This window comes from Osmia lignaria, chromosome 15 (genome assembly GCF_051020975.1).
Source record: "Osmia lignaria lignaria isolate PbOS001 chromosome 15, iyOsmLign1, whole genome shotgun sequence".
Lineage (NCBI taxonomy): Eukaryota > Metazoa > Arthropoda > Insecta > Hymenoptera > Megachilidae > Osmia > Osmia lignaria.
The window spans coordinates 9,321,169-9,344,545 of record NC_135046.1 but is presented as its reverse complement, the minus strand read 5'-3'; the positions used below and the strand labels follow the sequence as shown (position 1 = coordinate 9,344,545).

General features: G+C 44.5%; 1 protein-coding gene across 8 annotated transcripts in view; it reads left to right on the top strand.

Moving 5' to 3' along the window:
- LOC117600438 (band 4.1-like protein 4A) overlaps positions 1 to 23,377 on the top strand; it is a 37,925-nt gene that overhangs the window by 7,956 nt on the left and 6,592 nt on the right. For 7 of the 8 annotated variants that reach the window (XM_034315876.2, XM_034315875.2, XM_034315880.2 and 4 more), the window contains 3 exons: positions 14,153 to 14,257; positions 14,723 to 14,862; positions 21,601 to 21,698. In XM_034315876.2, coding sequence (XP_034171767.1) covers positions 14,153 to 14,257; positions 14,723 to 14,862; positions 21,601 to 21,698 — 343 coding nt within the window. The remainder of the gene's footprint in view (positions 1 to 14,152; positions 14,258 to 14,722; positions 14,863 to 21,600; positions 21,699 to 23,377) is intronic. The other variant, XM_076692696.1, reaches the window with a different exon arrangement.

The window sequence follows — 23,377 nt, the reverse complement described above, 5'->3', positions numbered from 1 at the left end:
ATTAATTTATCATTTACGCCGACGATATTTAACTCGGTCCAATTGAATAATGCTAGTCGACGCTAGAGCAATTATGAAGGTGAAGGGTGTCAGTTGTCCTTCATTAAGAAATTAAAAACGAGGGAAATTAAAGGCGCGAATATTGCGTGTTTCGAAAACGTGACGCGCATCGCGCGAAATAAGACTCGGTTCTCATCGCCACGACCACCGGGTAGAGAAAATCTGAAATTACCGATCGTAATTGGCCATCTCGACGGGCATTAATGGCAGACCGATGGAACAGAACTGGGATTGTTTCTTGAATCGAGCACGAGGATCGATCGGGATCGCGGAGAGTCAGCCGGAGGCTCGGTTTTATTCGGTGGCAAATTAACGACTGTTTGGCGCGTGGGAGAGTGAAATCCCGCGGATGAAACTGGCTGTCGAAGGCTTATGATTTAATGATGCGCTGCGATACGGCTTAATTGCCATCGAGATCGCGGCGAAAGACGTCGGTTTTCTGCTCGTTGATGTTTGTATCAGGGCTATTGATTCGGACCGGCTATCCGTAAGATAACCGGGTAGACAAAATTACTAGGGTACCCGTGTCGTACCCGTAAGTTATAGTCCTAGTTTATGCGAAAAGGAAACGAAAAGGACACATTTTCACGCGTACAGCTGTACTATACACCCCGCGTCGAGATACCAATGACAGAAAAGGGCTTGGGTCCATTCATAATGGTGTGGCGGCATTTCCTTTGAGTACACTATCGAGAGAATCACCCTGTATTAGTGAACGAAATTCAGTAGATAAAGTTCCGTGATCAGCCCACGTTCCTTCGATCCGCTTCGTCAATATCAATCGCTCAGTAACATTCGTACCGATGCGAACTTCTGGGAAATTACGGAGCAAACGGTTATTTGTTCTCCGTATGATTTAGGACCACCAGGACACAATACCTCGTAGATATTGTCTCGTGTAAACGCGCAAAGGTTTATCGCAATAATAAGAGGCGGCCTTCGTTGCCCGGAGGATATTGGCCGTTGCGAAATTCATTCATACGGACCAATCTGTAGCAAACACAGAGCAAACGATTTACATTGAAAAGGACACCCTTTCGCCCACGTTAGCCGTCGCGTCGACCGTTGGAAACGTTCCCCGATATTGGCATATTTTCGACGATGGTATCACGCGATGCTAGAGATTGGCGCGGCTGCAACTTGCACGGTACGTATCGAGTATGTTCTCTTTTCAAGCGAGACTCTTCGGATCGAGTTTTTTTTATCCGACGATCCCGCCATTAAGTGCACGCGAAACACCGCGGGTCTTTTTGATCACGACGATTTAGAGCTGGCTATTACTTTGCTACTGATTGATGTTTCAGACGTAAGGCTCGATTCACAATAGGATCGCCTTACCTGTCCTCGATGTTCTATCTCGAATAGAAAATAGGTAAAATTGGATTAAAAGTTAGATCAATTCCATCTGGTTATCCGCATTTTATCCGCGTTATACGCGCTAGAACTGATTCCGATACCGTGGCTAGTCGTTAAATGTGAATCGACCTTAATCCCACTTCGTACATCCTTCGTGAAATGTAAAACACGGTGTAGCTCGAGGGCTACCGCGCGGCCATACACCGAGGTCATTAAGTCGAAGACACTTCGCACACGTAACTGGCCAATTATTCATCCTAGCCGAGCGCTGTCTATCAGCCGCAGCGAGCTTTGCCCAAGGAACTTCGTGGCTTGTAAATTATATCCCCGTGTTCGCGGGACTCCCTTTAATTAGATGTCGCGGACGTTAACATTAAGGATGGAAACAAGCGACGGGCGAAATAAGGTATCGGGCATCATTCAACTGAACATCACGACCGCGTACCAACAATTTGTAGTGATAGACGGGCGTAAAACTTTTATCACATTCATCAGCCATCTCAGTCATAGTTCGATATATCCAGCGGTGATCTATCGTTCGAACATAGGATCGATAGAAATCTGTCGTTGTCTATCGTTACGTCGAGAATTTCGTTACGTCCTGAAATTGATATTCAGCGATTCAACGCGCGTCCGCGGACATTCTTCACAGTTGAGGGTTACGTGGCAAATGAACTGCCTCTCGGCGATCGATCACCGGTAATCGAGCACTTTACAAGGGCGTACGTTAATGACAAACAAGAAAACACAGGGCGCCGGACACAGTATTTAATGTAGCCGCGGTCGAAACAAAATGTTACTCGCTAGCCAGAAGTGGTACATTACACCGTTCGAGCGTTACCGGTGCAATTAAGAGAAAAAAATGTTTCTGCCTACGCGCTTCATCACTCACTCCCCTAAAGACCGACTTCTGACTTTCCGTTTCTGCACGAGAGAGGTAGATCCGTAGTTAATTTAACTCCACTTTCTACAAAGCTCGATGTCCGGGCATAAGGTCACGGGTAATTATGATTTTTCTTTGAACCTCGTACGAGTCGTTTTCCAAAGGGGGTTATTAATCTTTACTAATGAGAAAGAAAATGAAAAAATTCGCTCTTTGAAATCACGATGAAACGATTTCGTTTATCACGATGGAAGCGGACGTTCGGTTTCATTGAACTTGCTTTTATAACGCCGGGCGTCTTCTCGTTCTTCGCGAATGTTTAAAATGTTGCGTAACGCAGCGAAACCGGACGAGATGGTCGTGATTGCTCTATTTGCGCGAAGAAATATTTTAATGGCACCTGGATGATCACCGGGTACGACGATAACCAATCGTATTGGTCGTGGAAACGGAACGATGGCGATACTTTAAGCGATACCATAGTTAACGACCGTGGGAAATGCTGAAGATAAATTAGCAAAATAAAACTTGAAATATGTGAAGTATTTCCTTTAGATTTGTACTGAGCAAAATAGTAGTGTCATCGTCGAGAGCATTGCTCGAGGACGTCAGACAATCCTATAGAGGCGTTTTCAACGCGTTATAATTTAAACGAATTAACAATATTTCGTTTGGAAGCGGATTTCGTTCCATAGCGAGGAGGATCCGGTGGCCGGAGGGCAATGTTGGTGGTGGGTTATGGGTGGCGGTACACGGGATAAGGGGCGTACGTATCGTAGGGGTACCCGGGGCACCTTCTACCTGCTCTGTTATTAGGCGATATACCAAAATTGGTGGGCCACTTCCCCACGGGGCAACCCCGTAACTCCTCCATCCACCCTGAACACTAATTCACGCGGCTTTTAACTCGGCCTTCCCGTTCTCTTTCTCGCCCTCCCCCTCGTGGCGAACATCTCGTTCGTATACCCGCAGAATTCTTGCGTGGACACGCGTTCGTGTATGTGTACACTGGTCCACCGGCAAACATTAAGAACGAGGAAATTATTGCCTAGAGAGGGAATCCGCCGTCTACCGTACCGATTAACAACGACCGTGAAAAGTTTTGGAATACCCAGTCGATGGAATGCCTTCCCTCGGGCTCTTCGAATCAGACGTTTGCCCGGCGAACACAGCCATGGATCCCCCGATTCAAAAGGGTAATCTTGTCTTTCGGAGCAGCGAATTTTTCGGGAGTAAAGTTCGCGTCGGGCACGAAACTCACCGGCAAATCGTTTCGGTTTTCTGTTTCCTTTTATTTCATTTTTTCTTTTTTCTGCTAGGGTGAAACGATTCTACCTTGAAGCAGCTAATGACAGGGTACTCGAACAGGAATTTCGATCGGTTATAAATATCTGAAGCGGTGATTTGACGCTTTGTGCGAGTTCCTTATGTTTCCTAGGCTATCTCTACCCCTTTCGGCGCTTACAAAGATACCTCGCTCCTGGGTGGGAAACACTAATTTAAACGTTACACGGGATAAATATTATGCGTTACACGGAGTATCATGAATATTTCATCGCCCCGTTGTATCTGCATTCTACCCCGAGCGTGAAGCGTACGAACGAAGAAAAACAGCGCTCGTTGTTTCGCGGCATTGTTCGCGTCACGGGAAGTTTCCGCAAACATTTCCCACGAGCGGTGAAAATCAAGTTCTCGGTCGATCCTTAAGACTCGTTCCAACTAAGCGAAACAAACGCGACGTTATTTGCTTCCGTTAGACGATTATCATCTTCCGGTAGAGGGGCGAGAGGAGAAGAAACCATCCTCTCGCCACCCAGTGTCGGTCAACAAGGGAAAACTCGGTGGGGGTTGGAGGAAGTTCGCCAGGGACTTTCATCCGGGCCATAATTTAATCAGTCGCGATTCGGGTTCAATTTGACTGTGTTAATCCGTCGCCAGGCGAAAGTCATCGAGAGGAATCGTGTTTCAGCAGAAACGGAAGTTCGTGAACCGAGGGGGGTGGTTGAATAGGGGGAGGGATATGAAACGGTCGCGCGAATCAGGGACAATAGAAACGTAGTTTCCGTGAATCGCGACGGTGCACTGTCGAACTTTCCAAGCGATTTTCGTCTATCCTTTTCCGTTTCCGGCTGACGTCTGGAACGACGATCCCCGATAAAAGTTTCTCTGTACGTTGAAATTGAAACCAGTCTAATTATGCCCGTAGATCGTTCGCTCTGACCTCTCTTTCAATCTCCCCCTCTCCCCTCCCCATTCGCTATATTAAATTCACTGTTTTCCAACGAATTTGTCTTGCCAGAAGTCGTTTTCCTCGTCGAACAAAAAGAAAAAAAAAGATGAATCTCTCTATTATTACACGGTGGACAAATTTTCAAGTTGAATCGCACGATTGAGAGACGTTCGATGGGAATCGAGTTACCGATTTTTTCAAACTCTTCCAAAGGGATTAATCCGTTTTATCCGTACACGTGGAGGATGTTTGCGTTTTGTAGAAAAAGCGAATCGCTCGAACAGCGATCCACTGTTTCAGTGGGAAAAAAAATTTGATTGACGTTTCCTCGATCGAGTTGTGCTTCTTTGCTACCAATTCACCGAGGTTCATTTATCAATACCCTTGCGTTTCTTTGCTCCATGTCTATTTACAGCTACAGTTTAGTTACGCGATAGAATAGTGTTACAACTTTACTTTGTGGAACAAAAGATATTGACTTCTTTTCGAAGTTCAGAAATACAAGTTTTAACTTTAGGGATCTATTTATTCAAAAGTAATGTGTCGTTCCTCGTCCCTCTTATCATTCCACCATAACTTGGCCTGTATTAATGGAGTTCCCTAGGGCTTATTCTCAGACTGCCGGTTTCTAACTTCACCATAATTTTATCAATTTCAATTACGTACCGAGGACTCGTTGTTAGCGTAGTTAGGTCTGGAACGCGGTATTCGTTGGCGAACGAGGAGAAGAAGAGGAGGAATGCGTAGCAAAAGAAAAAGAAATAAAAAGGAGGAGGGTGGGAAGAGAGGGAGGACGAGAATAGGGTAGCACGATATCACGGATTATTAGAGTTGGAACGGGTGGAAGTGGTTCGGGTAGTAACCGCGATGCTTATAGACACTATTTCTCGCCATCGATATACCTTGGTGTGTAGGACCGGTATCTTCCCGGTTTTATATCGCCGGTTCATAGAACCAGTCTCGCGTAACCGAACAGCCTCGAAGAATGGCCATGCGTCAAGATAATGCGACCGGATAAACGTAACCCTTTCCGGTAGAGGTAGATATCGCTGATACTGACCGCCTCCCGCCCCTCCCCTCCTCCTCGCGCAGCACCGATTCCATGGAATTTGAAAATTATTTATCGAGCATTCGGTACTGAAACTGGTTAAGCCAGAAGCGGAAACGAGTTTCGCTCGTTGTGCTTCATGGTCGCGTGGAGAATTTCGAATGGCGGTGGGGGAAGAAGGATGAAAAATGAATTTTTCAAATGTCCAGTTTGTTTTTCAAACAACCGAGGAAACGTGCGAGGTTTCGACCACGGATATACGTGATCAGTCCCGTGGGACGGTTGTTGGAACAATTTCCAAGCGATCCGGAGTCTTCGTCCAATTACCTCCTACGACATTTTACCCCGCAATTTACGTCCGCGTTGCGGCATCGGTGGAAGGCTCGCCTTCAACGAGACCTGATTAGAAAAGCTCGTGCTGCGTCCGCTTCGTAGCCAGTTGCCGGCACAAAAAACACTTGGCCGAGAATGAAAAGGAGAGGCACCGTGAATGAGGTTCCATCTCGATCCATCGGTTTCTCGAAATGCTCGCTCCTTTTTCGTGCCTTCCTCGCGGTTTCTCCTCAGCCAATTACACCCGAATAATACTCATTATGTAATTCGCCGCAGGCGTAATTCCTTCGAGTTGCGTTTCTCGAGCAACACGATCGCACGGTAGCAATTTCGCGGGGGAAAAGAAAAAGTAGCAACGAGATTCGCGGATCTCAGTAATCACTTATTCAGCTAACATTTTACGCAATGGAAAAAGGATAAATTTTTGTACGATCCCGTTTTCTGCTTTATTTGCCGGGGGCTTTTAGTTTTCTTACCCGAGAACGGAGAGCATCGATCGCGTTGCTTCGGATAATTTTTATAACAAGCCGTAAGAAGAATCTCTTTCCTTTCTTCCAGCCTTTTCCCTTTTCTCCGTTTCCTCGATAGCTTCCAGCCGCTTTTCCCCTTTCTCTGTCCAGCTACGTCGCAGTATTGATTATTCAGATCCTGATTCGTTATGAATAAAGATCAGATCGGAGTAAACTCTGCCGTTTACGGGGAGCCTCTTCTTGCTCGAGTGTTTTAGAAGTTTCTCGACTTTTATTTCTTCCCATAGCCGGCTAAGTTTCGTCGTTAACGAACGTTCTCTTTATCTTGAAGGAAACGCTCGAGCATCCAAGGATTCTTCCCTTGTTTCATGAAATTACACGGTTCCTTTCCTTTATTTCATTCGCGGTAATATTTTTAGAGAAACATTCCTATTCCTGTTTCGAAAAGCATCTTTCTGCCCGATGGAAGCTTGTCCTTAAGATGAAAATGAATATCCATGAAGAAGAAAGGTAGAATTGTGCCTCCAAGTATTATCAGAGTCACTCGACGTACTTCCCTTGTGCTCTTTGATACCTTTCACACCATCCTTCTCTATAAAGGTGTCAAATGACAGTCGCGAGCAGTATTTTCATCGTGACAACCTCTTTGCCCATTTCTACTTTTCGTCTGGGTGCAGATTCTAGGACCGTCTCTTGCTTTTTCAATCCAAAAATGTCTTCGTTCCAATATCTTAAAATTCAGTATTTTTCTTCTTGCTAAATTCATTGGTTTTTTAAGCAGAGCCTAATTATCAGCTACGAACGCAATTAAGTTCACCGATAATCGTCATGGCTCGTTGACCGTTGTTCTCTTCGAGGCAAGAGTCTTATTCTCTTGACCGAGCTAACGATCAGCACTTTTTCTCGAGATCTTTCACAAACGATGGCCAACGAATTGTAAGAGTAAACCGAGGCCAATTATCACCCCGGTAGAATGATTTCAGCCAGTTCGTCGAATCAGATTATACAGCAAACACTTGTATCCAATATTGGGTACCAAAAGAGGGGGCGGATTTTTAGGAGCTTGGGTCTTACCTAGATCCCTAGGGCGTTTCGTAGACTTCTAGCGAAATAGCCCTACGGTGGGGGCGATTCGCGTTACGCGGTTCCGATTCCCACGACAAACCCTAGCCGGGGGCTGCAAAGTAGCCGAGAGACAGAAAGAGAGGGCGGTATGCCTAAATAAATGGTTTGCCTGCACCGTATATGAAAAATGAAAGAAATGATCGCAGTAACCGGTGAACGAGAGTAAAAGAGAGGAATAGATGGATCGAGAGAGAAGAACAGAGAGGTCGTTCAGAGCACGCAACCTAAAGATGATTACCTACCTCCTGGACCTATACCCTGGTTCGTTCGGCCTCGGGCCAGACGAGAAGGGAAGTGGACTTTCTTCTTCTTGGTATTATGCTTCCTTCGTTGTTGGTCGTTCTTTGCACTTTTATTACACCGTCTCTGGTCCACTGTTGCGCGTTTTCCTTCCTCCTAGGCCTCGCTTATCATGTGAATATTTCTGAATTTGGCAATTTCTTTTTTATTTTTATAATAGTAATCTAACCGTGAATCGGATTAAGGGGAGAGTCTAAGAGGGGCTGTAGCCATGTTACTACGTCGAAAAACTTTTTCATTATTGAATATTATTGAATTTTATTTAAAATAAATTTCAATTTTTGAATCAAGTTAAGAAACCTTAATCTGGTTTTGAGAAGGAATATTTTTTATTTATTTAATATTATAAAAAATTGCAAATTTTAAAATGAACACAATAAACAGATTCCCGTGTAGTAATAATATTAATGCTCACGCAGTAGAAAAGAGGTGAAAGAAAAGGGTTGAGCAAGTTGGTGGCTCGCCAACTAAAGATTCGGATGTTGTTGTTTGTTTTCATCCACGGTTCCTCGTGCATCCAACGGTGCATTTTCCGCTGAAAGCCTATGGGCGCGAGGCTGTTGCAGGTGAAACGTTGCTGCCGCGTGTCTTTTGTAAGGCGGATGGTTGTTGCTGGTTGGTCGTTTGCCCGGTTGTACGCTCACCTTCAACCGCGTTGAGACTTCCACTAAGAGCGGAATTTTCTTCCTGCTGCTTTCGATTTTCCCGGTTGGATTCGGCGCTCTTTCTCATTTCGTTCTATCCATTAGCCTGCCGTCTCTGACAACCCCTCCGAAATGGTATAGAGGCATCGAGGTTGCACAATGGACGGCGCTCTTGTTGCAGATATTCGCTCGAAACATCCGATGCCTCTTTCACGTTATTCCCGTTGCTGAAACCTCGTTGTTCCAGCCACTCTTTCACCGAGCTTCCTGCTTCCGATGCCTATCGACGGAATCGTCCGCTTCCGGCCCCGTCAATTCCCGGCAGACATTTTATAGTTTCTTCGCTAGGCAAAAACTACTCCGTATACAAGAACTACCTGAGCGTCTTGTACACATGATAACAACGGTGTACCGAGAACCATCGAAGCGTTACTTCCAGCTAAGTAACTCCGCTGCTGCATCGATCGAAAACAACCCACGAAGCATAAATAGTAAACGTACACGACGTTTCACGTCAACCTTAGGCGGCGAGGCTTAGAAAAAGTGACAAATGGCTTGACGAAGTGCCGTCGTCCTTGCGGACATCGAAACCTTCCCCCCAGCTACAGCATATTAAGTATGGACTACGCATTCTCTGCTCTACGTTCTAGCTAACTATTTATAGACGACAACCACGACCGACTGACTGTGATAGAGAAATACCACCGTCGCGTCGTCCATTGCGTTCTTTTCTTTTCTTTTTTTCTCCATCGCTAATCAATCGTCGCTTGTTTGATTTCATTTGAAATTCGTCGACGATTAGGCGCGTTTCATGAGATATCCAGTTAACTCGTCCATAGATTCGCGCGTGAAAAATGATAATGACCGTGAGGCAAGAACGTGGTAGAAGCGTACGCGATAGCAACGCGTACAGAGAACTACCGAAGCGTTGCTTCTTCCCAGCAATAAGTTTACTATGTGGCGATCGCAAAGCAGGCGAGTTAAACGCGATCGTAGCTTTTAGCAGGCGACGTCTGGAAAAAGTGACAAACAGCTGGAGGTATCGTCCTCGCGCCGGCAAGAAGCGCATTAGCGTACGCGATCTCTCCCTCTCGCGCGTTTAATTAACTAATTTATTTAATTACTTAACGATTACCTTCCCCGCCGCGGAAACGTGTAATTTATTTCCGACGCGTAACGAGCCGATCCTTGTTTATTCCGCCTTGCCGATCCCTGCCCCCCTTCGACGAAGAAAGATCGTTGAACGCTAATTATCATTCATTATTGCGAAATTGATTAATTCCGAACAGCCTACCGCGCTTTCTCTCTCAACTGGAAGCTCAAACGTGCGACTACATAAAGTAAAAGAAAGATCAGATTCTGTGTTTATGGGTAAATATGTCATAAAAGTATACTATCTTTGCATTAGCCCTTTGAGGGGCACATTTTCTTCCGAACAAATTATTGAAATCAAAGGTTATCTAGAGGTTTCTGGGGTAGTTGAATATGATTCTGACGTCAGAATTGCAAAATTTAATTTTAGGAAAATTCAAAAATTTTTTTTGATTAAAGTGGGATGCGAAAAATTCGGAAAAAATTGTTGTAGTACTAGGTATAGAAGATATGCACAAAAATTTTCAGAGCTGTAGAATTTTTCGTTCAAGAATAACCGAATTTATTCTGAAATAAACGAGATTTTTGTGTTTTAATTGTTTACAACTAATTATAAGTGAACACATTTGTACAGATTTTCATGAAAATTATATAACTTGGAACCCCAAAAGTTTAAAAATTAACTGCTCCTTAAAGGGTTAAAGGGTTATCCCTCGGAGGTTGGACCTTAATTTAATTTCCTAAATGAGTTTCTTACTGTTCCTTAAAAAATTATTTTGTAACTTCCGGTTAATATCCTTGTATATGTTTTGCAAGTTTGAGTTTCGGTTGACCCAGACTCCGCTGTCGAAGAGTAAAATGAAAATTTAGAAACTGTTTGCACATCTCTCACTTGCTAATTAGCAAAAATTCACGGTATCAAAGATGTTTGAACATTCTGAACGAATCATCTGGTTTCCAAAAAGGGAGAGAGCAGCGACCTGATTACCATCGAGCAACCAGTACTTCCTAATCGAAAGGGCTATCGGCGTCACTGTCCGCAGAAGAGAATCGACCGTTGCTCCCTTCGCCCTTCGATTTCTCCCTTTCCCTTCTCGTGTCTCTGCGCCTTCGACTTCGTCCAGCCGCTTCCAGGATGCATTGTTTTCACCTTTTTTCCCCCGTTCTCTTCCTTCAGCTTTCGAACGCGTATACGACGCGGCTCTGGCCGCAGAGTTTCGGCTCGTGTCGGCGGGATAAAGGTTCGTTTATATCTACAAATGTTTCTATATTTTTTCAAGAGAACCTTCGTCTGCCTCGCGTTCCACCTTCCAATCGCTTATCAGCTTCTGTGTTTGAATTTTGTCTTAAGATATCGTGGAAGGAGTTGTTCGTCGCGAATGCCGTCGAAAATCTGTCGTCTGACATATGTTCAATGGACGTAGATGTAAACGGACCTTAACAGAGCGAAGGTCTATGCCCTGATGCTCCTGGCCCGATGTTCGGGGCCCGGGGGGTACAGGAACAAGGCAGCGCTGGAAGGGAGCAGGGCGTAGGTACGACTCGATGGAATCTGGTGGGGGTTATTCCAGGGGCCTTTTTTCACCTTTTGCTTACATAATGTATTCTCAAACGTACATACGAGTCTCGGCTACCAGTGAGCGTTTACGTATGGCATCCGCATGACTCTTTCCGTTCGTGTGCGTTTACTACGGTTCGTCCACGTACGTGCTGCTCTTTCGTGTCACTGTGTAAGTCCACCGTGTATATACACACGTCCTGGCCCGAACAATCTTTATCGTTCGTCCACCAATACGTCCCTGGTGGACGAGCGTCGTCGCCGTCGTCGTCGTTGTTGTACGGTCGCAAACGTGACGGAGGCGTGTCACATCGGAATACAAAAGGTATAATACCCACATACCGATGCCGCTAACTCATACCTACCGGGGAATACCAATTTTCCAGTTACGAACCACCTCCGACGCGACCTCGACGCCTCCGTCGAACTTGACCCTCTCGCACCGTGGCTCAACTATTCATCGTTCTATTTTAAATTTGAAAAAGTTACACTCTCGTGTTCCTTGCTTCCACTGTAAACTACAAGAGCAACCGGTCGAGATGGGCGGTAAACCTTGGGACCATCGACGTACAACGTTTCTTTTCTGCTCCTTCCAGCTTCGATTCTCTCCTCTCCTTGCACGGATTACGTCTCTCTTTCGGTGCTCCTATGATAACATTGTTCTGGTTGCGGAGCGCCGTGGAGCATTTTTTTTTTACTTTCCGTTGGGCAGATAAAATCGCGATATACTCGGTTGGTCCGCGAACGCTATATTTCATTTGAATCGTGCCCGTACATTCGCGTTGCGGGCAGATCCGGCGAAGCGGCCGAAAGATAAGGGAACGTTTTAATAAAATTGCCAGCGCTATTCGCGAGAGGGGAATCACCTGTACGCAACGTAAGAGCAGAGTATCAAAAATCATTTCCGATTCATCGCTTCGCTTTCCCTCGCTTTCACAGATAGAATCTTCGTTGCGATTGCTAAAGACAAGTTAAACGCAGAAAAGGAAGGGAAATGCATTCTTTCGCTTGCAACAAATTGCTGCTACTCTATGCATTCGTTCGTTGCACCGATCTCAATGTCATTATACCTGTCCCTGGCTGAAGAACTGGCCTGATCCATGGAAGGTGCGAACCACCTCGTGGCAAAAGTGCAGCTGCAGCTGGTAGAATAGATGCCGGATGTCTCGCTGCGAATGGGTTCGCGATACCTACAATAAATTTTCCACGCATCCAGATACGGAAGCGATCGGAAAAAAAAAAATAACTTTGCTGACTCGTTTGATATTTCCCTGATCTATACCGTTGACCGTTATTAGTCGCTTACCGAGTCGTTAATTTCACTGGTACGGACTTCTCGACGGGCTAATATTTTCTCGAACTTTAGTGCATTATTATTCAACATTAGCCGGTTGTTTATTAAACATCGTAATAACGAGGAACAGATTTTATTGACATTAACTGCTACGCATAAATAAAGTCGTATCAGTTGCTTCCACGTATTGCGTTTCACGTGAATTATGAGCCATTATTTGGTCGTTAGAGAAATCAGCAGCCCTTATTATCATGGAACTATACGCGGATCTGTGTAAGTTACATCCGCCGCGATAATGAGCGTTTGAAGAAGAAACGACAGCAGGATATCTTGATGAAAACGACGACGTTCAAATGACTTGATCGCTTAGTATCCGAATGTTTTCCTTGGGAATGAAAAACCTTTTTACATACTTTGGTGGATATTTGATATTAATAATTAGAACGCGTTATTAGCGGTTGGATCGCGTCGAAAGCGCCGACCTTTGCTCGGCGAGGAGCATCTCTCCAAGAGCGATAACAGCGAATAAATCACGTCGACTCGCCGGTGGATGCTAACAATTGTCTCGAATATAGCCTCTGATGATCAATACATATCGCGCGCAACTTGTCAAAGTCGAGCCACCGCGGGATCGTTAGAGACATCAGCAAGAGGTTCGATTATTATCCTCGAATTCCAGCGGCGTGTACACCCTCTTCGTGTAACGAGCAAGAAACACCTTGCGAACGAGCATCGAAGAGTGGTGAAGGGAAGAAGGGAATTGGAGAACCTTGAAGAGGTGGAAATCAAGAAGCTTGGAGGAAGCTTGAGAAATCGAAGAAAATTGGAAAATTCTTGAAAGGAGTGAGATAAAGGAGGAAACGAGATACGTAGGGGCGTGTGGTAAAGGAGGAGAGGTGGGTTACGCGGGTACGCTAATTACGAGCAAACTCGAGGATATTCTTCCTGCTTCGGTGTATGTATATTCAGGTACATGCGCGAGGGGAACGCACGCAGCCGTATCTCGAAGGAACAAATGATCAAGCACGAAAACACGCATCGCGGCTCGCCGTTAGTTTCCCCCGAAGGGGAACAAACGAGCGTCACGGCTCGCTTCGGAGCACTGGGAACCGGAAACCGGCGATTTCAATCTCAAGTTCGCCGGCTGGATGTCCCGCGGTTAAATCGACGCCGAGCCGACGCGAAGACTATCCTTTGCGCGCGGATAACTCTCTTTTCAATTATTTTACACCGGATCTATGTACTAAAAATTCCTTAGAAATTAGATTATATCCTGAAATTAGTGCTGGACAAACTTTCGAGGTAAAGCCCGACCCGATCAAAAGTTCGAATACCCGCCCACTCCTACTAAGCACTCGTAAATTTCATCATTTCAGTTTTGATATAAAAAAAAACAGTTCCCGAGTGCTCGGTAATGACATATTAGACCAGTTCTTCAGGTATCAGATGGAAAGCTGGTTCCGGTCGATGAGTCCCGTTATGAAACGTGTCGCGCACCCCTGAATCACGAGCGATCTATCGATTCGATCGATCGATAGCGATCGAATGCAAAGGAAGAGAACGCGTTCTAATGCGGTTCCACGACGTGCTCAATGACGCGTGTGCATCACAATTTAAATCGCCACGGTCGATCGATCGCGGATCGAAAGTCCTCGCGGTTGATACTAATGTGGGTCGGTACAGGAAGTAATTTCGTTTCTTGTCGCTACGTCGACATTGTTATTGACGCAATAAATCAAGTATCGGTGTTCCTTTGCAGAGTTCGAACCTCGGCCAGGAACTGTTGGACAGAGTGTTCAGGCACCTGAATTTATTGGAGACCGCTTACTTCGGGCTACGTTACTTGGATCACGGGAATCAAACGGTAAGATTGCTATTCTATCAGTTTTCTAAATAAACATTTCTATCACTCGTTGAAATCCCTCTAATGCCCGCAGAGAAATCGATTTTCAGATCAAAGTTATTCCCGGAGAACCGTTGAAATTACTTGCCCCCCTTTTCCGGGAAGTTTTTCTAATTAATGCACGTCACGAACGCGTTCGCTTCGAATTATAATCGGAAAGCAAATTGCCAGCAGGTCCTCTTAGACAGGAGAGCACGATCGATCCGGTGGTAAGATCGACCGGTTTACCGTTAATTACGTTTGGTAGGATTGAAAAATTCATATGTACCACAGCTCGAAGGTAGACGATCGGCGTCGGCCCTGCGGGCATAAGAGGATAGGATTATTATCCACGGGAAATGTCGGGACGTCTGCAATTTCCGGTCATCTTGACGCGGCTCGATCTGCCATGGATTAATTATTTCGATGTAATTCTCGAATGTTTAGCAATGGCTGGATCCGAGCAAGAAGATCGGCAAGCAGCTGAAAGTTCAAAAAGGTGATCCGTCCTCCGATGTGCACACCCTCTATTTCGGCGTGAAATTCTACGCGGCCGATCCTTGCAAGCTTATCGAAGAGATCACAAGGTGAGCTGATTGAATTTATCTCGTCTACTCACTGCTCGCTTAACTACCTTTGAACGTATCGCCGTTGTTGATAATTCAATCGCGCGGACAGGGTTCACGGAGTTGACCGGGCGTGCTCGCAAAGGGAAAAGGGAAGTTTAAACAATAATCACATTTCTGCTTGTTTCACGAAACTCCTCTCAAAGAGCGGCGCATCATTTGCCGGTGATTTCACGAATTAATGGTCGAAGTGAGTTTTTTAATCTCTCAATCAGCCCCGACGACGTTAACGGGTCGTACTTGTTGCTGTGTAGCGCGCATAGAAAGTCCGGACTCTGTTGAATACGAAAGAGGCCGTGTTTGCAGGCGTGTGCACGGGTCTCGTGTCACGGGCAACTGGATGCCTGTCTCGTTATCCTAATGAGTTGGCCTTAAAATTCTCCGAGCACGCCTGAAAATCTTTTAACCTCAGCGCCATTCCAGCGCGACGAACGAGTTGAAAGAATTTTAAACGCTCCTTCCTCGACGCTGCACCCGTTCCGGAAATGCAAGGCTCTTCTTTTGATAAACAAATAGTCGAGCAATTCGTTTTATTTCTTTTAAAAATGAATACAAGCATGACTAACTTCTTTCCCGTCAGTTAGCCATATCTGTTTTACTAGATCATCAACAGTCTACTCCATGCGACTAGTATATCACACTTTGCAAAGTACTTATTGCTACTTTCTCCCGTTTCCTTATCGATATAAAAGCCGTCTAAATTGTCTGCTATGTAAGAACCTGTCTCTATTCGGCCATTTACATGGTCGATAAGACGCGAAAGGAAAGGATAAATCAATTTTATCCTCGGAATTCACAGATTGTTTCAATGGTTCATCGACGTTCCCTTCCAGGCGAACGGTTATCAAGCTACTTTAACAAACTACCGGCATTTCACGTAACTGCTTATCAGTCAAGTAAGCGACTTATATCAGAGAGTGGTCGATTTAGCCGACGAGTCGATGGGGTGTAAGCGAGCGCCGGCTGCACGGCCGCCTTTTTTAATGGAAACCTAGAGAAAAATTGAGGGTTCTGCCAGCGATAAACCGGCTCGATTGATTCCTCGCGAGCTCCAGGGAGTTCCTCAACCCCTGCGATTCCCGTTTTTCGCCTTCAGCGATCGCCTCTTTCCTCTTCCAATTTTTTTTTTTTTTTTTTTTTTATCTCACTTTCCTCGCGTATGCATGTTCCCCTTAAGTTTCATTCGCCTTGATAAAGCGGCGTGCTTTTTTTTTTCCTTCGAGACTATCGGGCCTGCCGTAGCTGGTATCGATCATTCACCGTGTTTCTTCGAGGCACAACTATCGACTTGTTCTATCTGAAATATTCGAGATCCGCTTCCGCGTGATCGAGGAGCGTTTCGCGAGCGGATTTAACGCTTCTTAGAGCGCGTATCGCGACGATCAACGATTGGCTAGTTAATTTTCGTTTCATTTATCGAACAGACACGAATTCGTTACGCGTATTTACCGTCGAGATCCATAAGCGATAAAATCCTTCGAGTCGTACGATTGCTTTCACGAGCAGGACAATTTTGTTATTGCGTTATTTGAATGCAAAGTATCGTTTTCTTATGGAAATCTTCAAATCGTGCATCTGGAATTGCGGTGATTCTCAGCCAGGGCTGTTTCAGTTTTCTTTCTTTTTCCCCCCCATGAAACCATCTTATGAAAATATTCTCACAGCATCGACAATTTTAATAATTGCGATTCTTAAAGAAAAACCTGTTTCCTTAAGTAGTTCTTCTTACAAACTTATTTTATCCTTAATTTCCCATCGTTTCGAATACGACAAGGTCGCAAACGTCCTCTGGTGGTAGGTGTAAAATTTAAATAATTCAAACTCATAAGTTACGTGGACTTACGTTTCTCGCGAATAACCGGTAGAAACGACCCGTCGAATTAGGGATTAAAACGTTAAACGGTGACAGAAGAAGAAGCTGTCGTTCATTATTCAAGATTTCGCAGCGGATCGAATGGTCGAGTTCCGCTGATTCAGTAGTAGAGCCGCATCATCCGGCATGAAAAAGAAAAGGGGAAAGAGAGAAAAAAATACGACATCTCTAGAAACGGAGGAACTCAATCTATATGCAAATACGTTCATCCTTTATCTCGAGTATGAGCAATCGATGGACGCTTGTCGAGGCCCCTTGTGGTTGCAGCTTCGAAACCATTGCATAATGAGCGAGCCACGGGATATCTAAGCTCGGAAAATAACGTATAAATAACACAACTAATGAGACACTGGCCTATTGGATTTCAAGGGAAAGCGGAGCTTTAATGGCGATTGAAATACAACGATCCTGCGATCATGCGATTTGCCTCGCGATTCTAGGGTTGTAAAATGGAAACGACGATTCGAGGTGGAAAATATCCTGTACGAAAGGCGTGTTCAAAGCCTTCGAATCGATGCTTTTTATTTCACCCTTAATAGTTGGCTTGAAAGCAAAATTAGAAAAAAAGAAACTGGTTAGAGAATCAGGATCTCCTCCTGATGATTGTTATATCGTTAAAATTAAAATTAGCTCTATTGGTTTTGGGAAGCAGGGTGATAATAAAAATGAAAATTAAAAATACCTGTATATGTTTAATTGAATTTGAAGCTTTGAATTGACTGACTGGCAAAGAGCAAAAATCCTCGAGCCAGACGGGTTCTCATAGTCCTTATCTGTTTCAACACTTTATATTCGCGTATTGTGTTACGAATTCCTTTTCGGTCCAGAAGAATGAAGAATAAACTATTTGCCCCTCGGCATCTTGTTTGATTGTGAACGTGTTGTTGCTATAAGATCATATTAATAAGCTCGATACTGCGGATACACTTATTGTTCCACGAGCGAGCAGCGTTCCTTTTTATAATTGATAATATCTCCGCGTTAGTTTACGATCGTTCGAGAGCAGAAAATCATGTTATACGGCCTTTCACGGTAGCCCCTGTACGCGAAGGCATTTCGAACTGTTCGCCTATCGTTATAATACTAATGTCCGCCCACGATTCTAGCGAGCATCGTAACTTCCTTCTTCTCCGGCTTCCACGTCCTCTCGACGACGTTTCATTGACGTAGCAATACCGTATCCTAGCTTCCATCGGTATTCGCAGACATTCGCATACTTCGCGTACGTCGGTTTCCACGATAGTTGCCGGTGCAATATCTGGTAATTGGTAACGCAATATAGAGATCGATAACGCGAATGTTGGCCAAGTGGTCTTCCAACTCTCATACCGAACCTTCCGGCAAAGTAATTGAATTTGCCGCTGAATTTGATAGAAAATAAAAAGGTAACTACGGTTTTAGCCTCTTTGTTCGTTCAATTTAATTAAATCGAGCAACTCCGATATTACTAGCTTTACCGTCTTTCGCGAGTCGGGGCGAGTTAGATGTTAGCGCTGATTAAAAAAAAATGCTTAGACCCTTGTCTCGTGACAACCGTGAGGAAGATTGGTAAATCCGAATGTCGGTGTGAAGTGTCCTTAACGCGACAGAAATTCCCGGGCTGTTCCATGGTACAATATAACAGGATACGAGAGGCAGACAGTACGACTGGACCACGAGACATAAAATCCCTGCTCCGAGCGGAGGCGACCGGGGGACAGGAAAGGATAAGGCTCTGTCGCCGAAGCTGTTCACCGATTTTGCCTCCCAGCACACGTGCTTTTATGGCGTCTCTGTATGTGTGTCGCAAATGCAAAAAGATACGTCAGGAGAAGGCTCAACGAGCCTATACGACGCGACACCGAATGGGCGAGCTGGGTGCTTAGGTTCTGAACACCAACGGGATCCTCCCGGATAATCGCCTGCAGCTTCGTAATAATTAAGTGGGATGAATTGATATCGCGACAGATTTCCTCTGCGCCTCGCGTGAAAACCGTCTTTAACTGTGATATTCGCTGGATTTGTGGCGAACACCACTTCGCGTCGCTGATATTTTAAGCGGATTTTCTTCGCGACTGACGGATCTAGGGGGAATAACTTCTTTGGATAGAGCTGGGTAGACAGAAAGTATTTTGAAAAAAATGGAATAATCGTAGGATGGGATGGAAGAAAGGGTTCAGTGATAAATGTTAGTTTCGAGAAAAATATTGTTTGATGTTTTTTAGATATAGCGAAGTTGTTGCAAAACTACCTGTAATGTTACAGAATTTAATATGATATTTCTTCTTTATAGTTTCATTAACACGATCCGAATTTCATCCAACACTACAACTGTAATGTTTGCTTATTCCTCTCGTGCACGTATTCAATGAGACTGCATTTTCCTGTTAGCGATCGTCGAACTTGAGGTAACAGAAAAACGTTTTCGTTAGCCGTGAAATTTAGCGCGAAGCTCGATAATGCGGAAGATTTTCGCTCAACGTCACGATTCTTGCACGGCGTCGAAATCCAGGGAATTCCAGAGTCGTCTGGTAACGCTTGAGAATTCTGAATGCGTCGAAATCGTCGGTGCGTACGTTTTATCCGCTTGCCGCGTTATCGCCGCTTCGGCAAGCGTTGCCTGCACGCGCGACCAAGCCGCTGGAACGAGGCTGAAAATCGAGAAGGAAGAGGCGATGAACTGTACGAAAAAGGGAGACGTCAATTCCTTTGACGTCTACGTAAAAAATAATAATCATTCTTGAGTAACAGCTTGAATTTTTCATTGAAAAATTCTTTACACTAATTCGATGGTATTGAACGAGAAGACCAGCATGAAATATCATCTAGAAGAAAAGGCAATTGCCACGATGAATAAATAATAGCGGAATAAAAATCTGAATGGAAGTTGAAAAGGCTAGGGATAAAAGCGAAGGCAGATTCAGGAGAACAAGACAAAGGAAACCGTGAACGAGTGCATACCTGAAGAAAGGAAGAGTGGCCAGCGAAAAGTGAAAGAAAAACGTAGGAAAGAATGAACGTAACTGCTTGCAAAAACTTTGTTAACCGTCTCGGAACGGTTCGAGATTGTAGCTTCTTTGGGATCGCGTGCGACCGGTATTTACTTTGCATAGTTTACGTGGAGGCGCAAAAAAAGCAGGGTAACCGAGAATGCTGGAAACGCGATGTAAATGGAAGCGGGATCAGCCTCGGTTCGCTGACTCGGGGCATGAAGAGGAATGAAAAAGACCGCGGCAAGAAATGCGGCGAGAGGAAACGGCGAAACGTGGAAGACGTCTTCATCACGGGGGTTGAAAAATGAGAAAGAGGGCAGGAAAACGAATTGACAATTCCTTAATAACCCGCGCAGATTTATGGTACGCCTCAGCGTCGGCTTAATAAGCGCGGTACTTTGCGATCCCGTAACGTGGATACCCGTCAAAAAAAAAAAAAAAAATTTGCAAGAATAAGGTCGTCGAGAGAGAAAGGGATAATAACCGTTCGAAATTGCGTATAGAAAAGAAAAAGAGAAATGTAAGAAAGGGAGGTTGATTAAACTTATAAATTCTATACAAGAGTATTAAAAATAAAAGTTAAATATATTGAAAGAATAATTTTTAAAGAAACGTAAGTGTAAAATTTAGAAAATGAAAATAATACAAAATACGGAATTAAATTAAAATCATGGCTCTCTCCATGGTCCGCCATTCGAGGATAAAGGTGACAGCTGACAGAGGTGAAAGAAAAGCGGAGGAATCCCTCGAAGGAAAGAAGCGGCTTAATGAATGAGATTTTAATGATTCGACGATAATATATTGAATTTCTTCCGGTTGTTTGCCCGGGAAAGAAACGGCGAACGAAGGGGACGAAGCGGAGTTACGTCCGCGATTCAGCGTAACAGCCAAGACACGCGAGGACGAGAAAAACGTCGGAGCGGCGGTATATCTTACGGAATTACCCTAAAAGGAATTTCGCGAGTAATCCTTGCATCGAGCGGGCCGGAAGGGGAAGAAAAGGGATAAGATTCGTCGGGCGAAGAAACAGAATTGAAAAGAGGGAAAAGTCTCTCCGGGATTCCTTCTGGCTGCGCGGGATTCACAGTCGGTTAAGAAATTATTCACGCGTTAATAAACTCCGTTTGGGAATCGTGTGTATGAAGAAAGTGAAATAGGTGAGTTTATCATGCGACGACCAAAGCTCGCTGTTTATTAAGCGCTTAATCAAATTTGAATATTCCTCGAAAATTCGAAATTTCTTCCAGGAAGATTTACGAGGAAAGTTGTACGGTTCCCTTGATAAGACGGAGAACGAAAGAGGAATATCTCGTTCGGTTGGAAAAATGAAAACGAGTCTGTCGGATGAGCAAAGAAAGAAGCGACGTAGAGATTGGCAGGTAGAAAATGAGGAAAAAGCGAAGAGAAGAAAAGAGGTGAGCTGGCAGAAAGAAATCTGCGTGCGAAGGGATAGGTCGGCGCACGAGCGAGACGGATAGTGACATCAAGGAAAAGAGAGTAAGAGAGAGGGAAAGGCTGCAACGAATGGTAAAGTGCGAAAGAAAGGAAAAGAAAAAGCAAATTGAGAAATCCTTTAACGATGACTTTACAAGAGGAGAAACCGCGAGGGCAACGATGGTAAAACCGAAGTTCGTGGCGAGACAAGCCACAAGGGCTGACCCCGTCGCAACTTCTCCTTTTTCCCTTCCGCCCCTTCGTCTTCTTCGGTTTCTTCCTCGCCTTCTTTTGCTTTACTTGCATAACGTACGTGTCACACGTCATTAACCGTACCGGCAAAATATATCTCGTAGCACGATCAAAGGGGACACCGTATATTCCTGCGTTCGATAAAAATGATGTTTCTTCGCTCCGCAGGTACCAGTTCTTCCTGCAAGTGAAGCAGGACATTCTGCAAGGAAGACTGCCAGTTTCTTTCGATTTGGCCGCGGAACTGGGCGCCTACGTCGTTCAATGTAAGTGTACAATTTTATTCAATCAATATTTCCCTGATTTCCCTTCGGATTTCCCGAGTGGAAAACGTGTTATTTCTTAAATAAACGCATCACGTGAAACATCAAGGAAGCGAACGTGGCGAGGGCAATCAATCAGACGGTTAATGCTCGATTTCTTTTTGCAACGCTGCTTCCGTCAGCCGCCTGAACGTTATTACCTCCTCTAATGAAGGTTATGATTAAAATTGGTGACTTTAATTAAATCCTGGATATTAATCTTTCCAAGGTCAAACGAGCTTACAGTACCGTTGCAATATTAAAATTCGAAACGATTTCTATTTGTATTAATTTATTAGAAGAACAAATATTTTTTTTTTTTATTCGAATAAGCAACAGAGCAATCTTGGAAAGACAATTTACCACCGTAAATTCGAAATAGCCGGCGAGTGCTATCCTCTCATTAGAGGTGCCAGGTATAATTCTGAAAATGAGCCGTAAATCCTTTTGTTTCGCTGGCAACGACTCCTCATCTTCCGGTACGATTCCTACCGCAAGTGTCCTTGAACGCCTACATGCAAAAGAAGTTGTTCTGCTTCGTGTCTTCGGGGTATTATGCGAAAAACAGGTAGGAGTACGCTTGTATAACGCTCGAAAATGTTACATACGATCCGGTGAAACGGGTTCCCCGGTGATTACCGATGATAAACTGTCATTAATTATTGGATGCCTGTCTCCTAAGATACAAGTTTCCAGATCACGGTGATCGCATCAATTTTCGAACGACCAGTGATTAGCTTCGAGCCGAGTTTACTCTCGTGTTTAGAACTCTGTATTTTCTACGATGGGGGTCTTTTTACTACGGCAATTTTTATGAAATTCTTATAGCCCGAACGGAAATGATGGGTTAAATTTAGTAGGAAAAGTGTTTACTTAGAAATTTTGTCGGGTATACAGTTCTCTGACTAGCAGCAAGTGGATTTCGGTCTCTGTTTGTGTTTGTAGTTGTAGCATTTGATCAAGCTAGAGTCAACCCCACGTTAGCAAGAATTCATGGCTTGCTAATTAGAAGAGCATCCCTGTGTACTCAGCAACGATGTATTGTTACGTATTCTGTGCCTTTCAACAACTTCTTAACGCAATATCATCGTTTAGTACCGAAAGTTTAAATAACGCGAAATAAAAGTAGAGAAGAGCGAGGTTTAGTCGTAAAGGAAGAGTTCTAAAATTCCTTGTCCTGAGAGTAGACGGAAAGTTTCCAAGAAAGAAGGCAGGAGAAAAGCGATTTAAAAAGATTCGCGGTACCTTTGAACGCCATGTGATTTCAATTTCACCGACGAAAAGAGACGTCTACGTAACGCGTTAAACTTTTGCAAAGTACTTTCAACTTTTCTCCCTTTGCAATCTTGCTAAAAGTATTTATTCCCTTCTACGCTCGCGTACGTTTCAATTGAATTGTATTACTACTGGTACGGGAATAAAATGATACAGCGACTGGTTGACTCGAATGAGCCTAGATAAAAACACCATTTTGATGATAGTGTTGACGAAAGGGTTGAAAATCTTCGTGGAGGCGGATCGCGTTGACGTTTGACTCGGGCAGAAGACGCGAAACGGCAGAAGGAGGCTACAGGTCCGCGCGTTAGTTATCTGCTGCGAGATTCAAAGTCGTGCAAATAGAGAAAGGGGTAGAATGTTTGCGT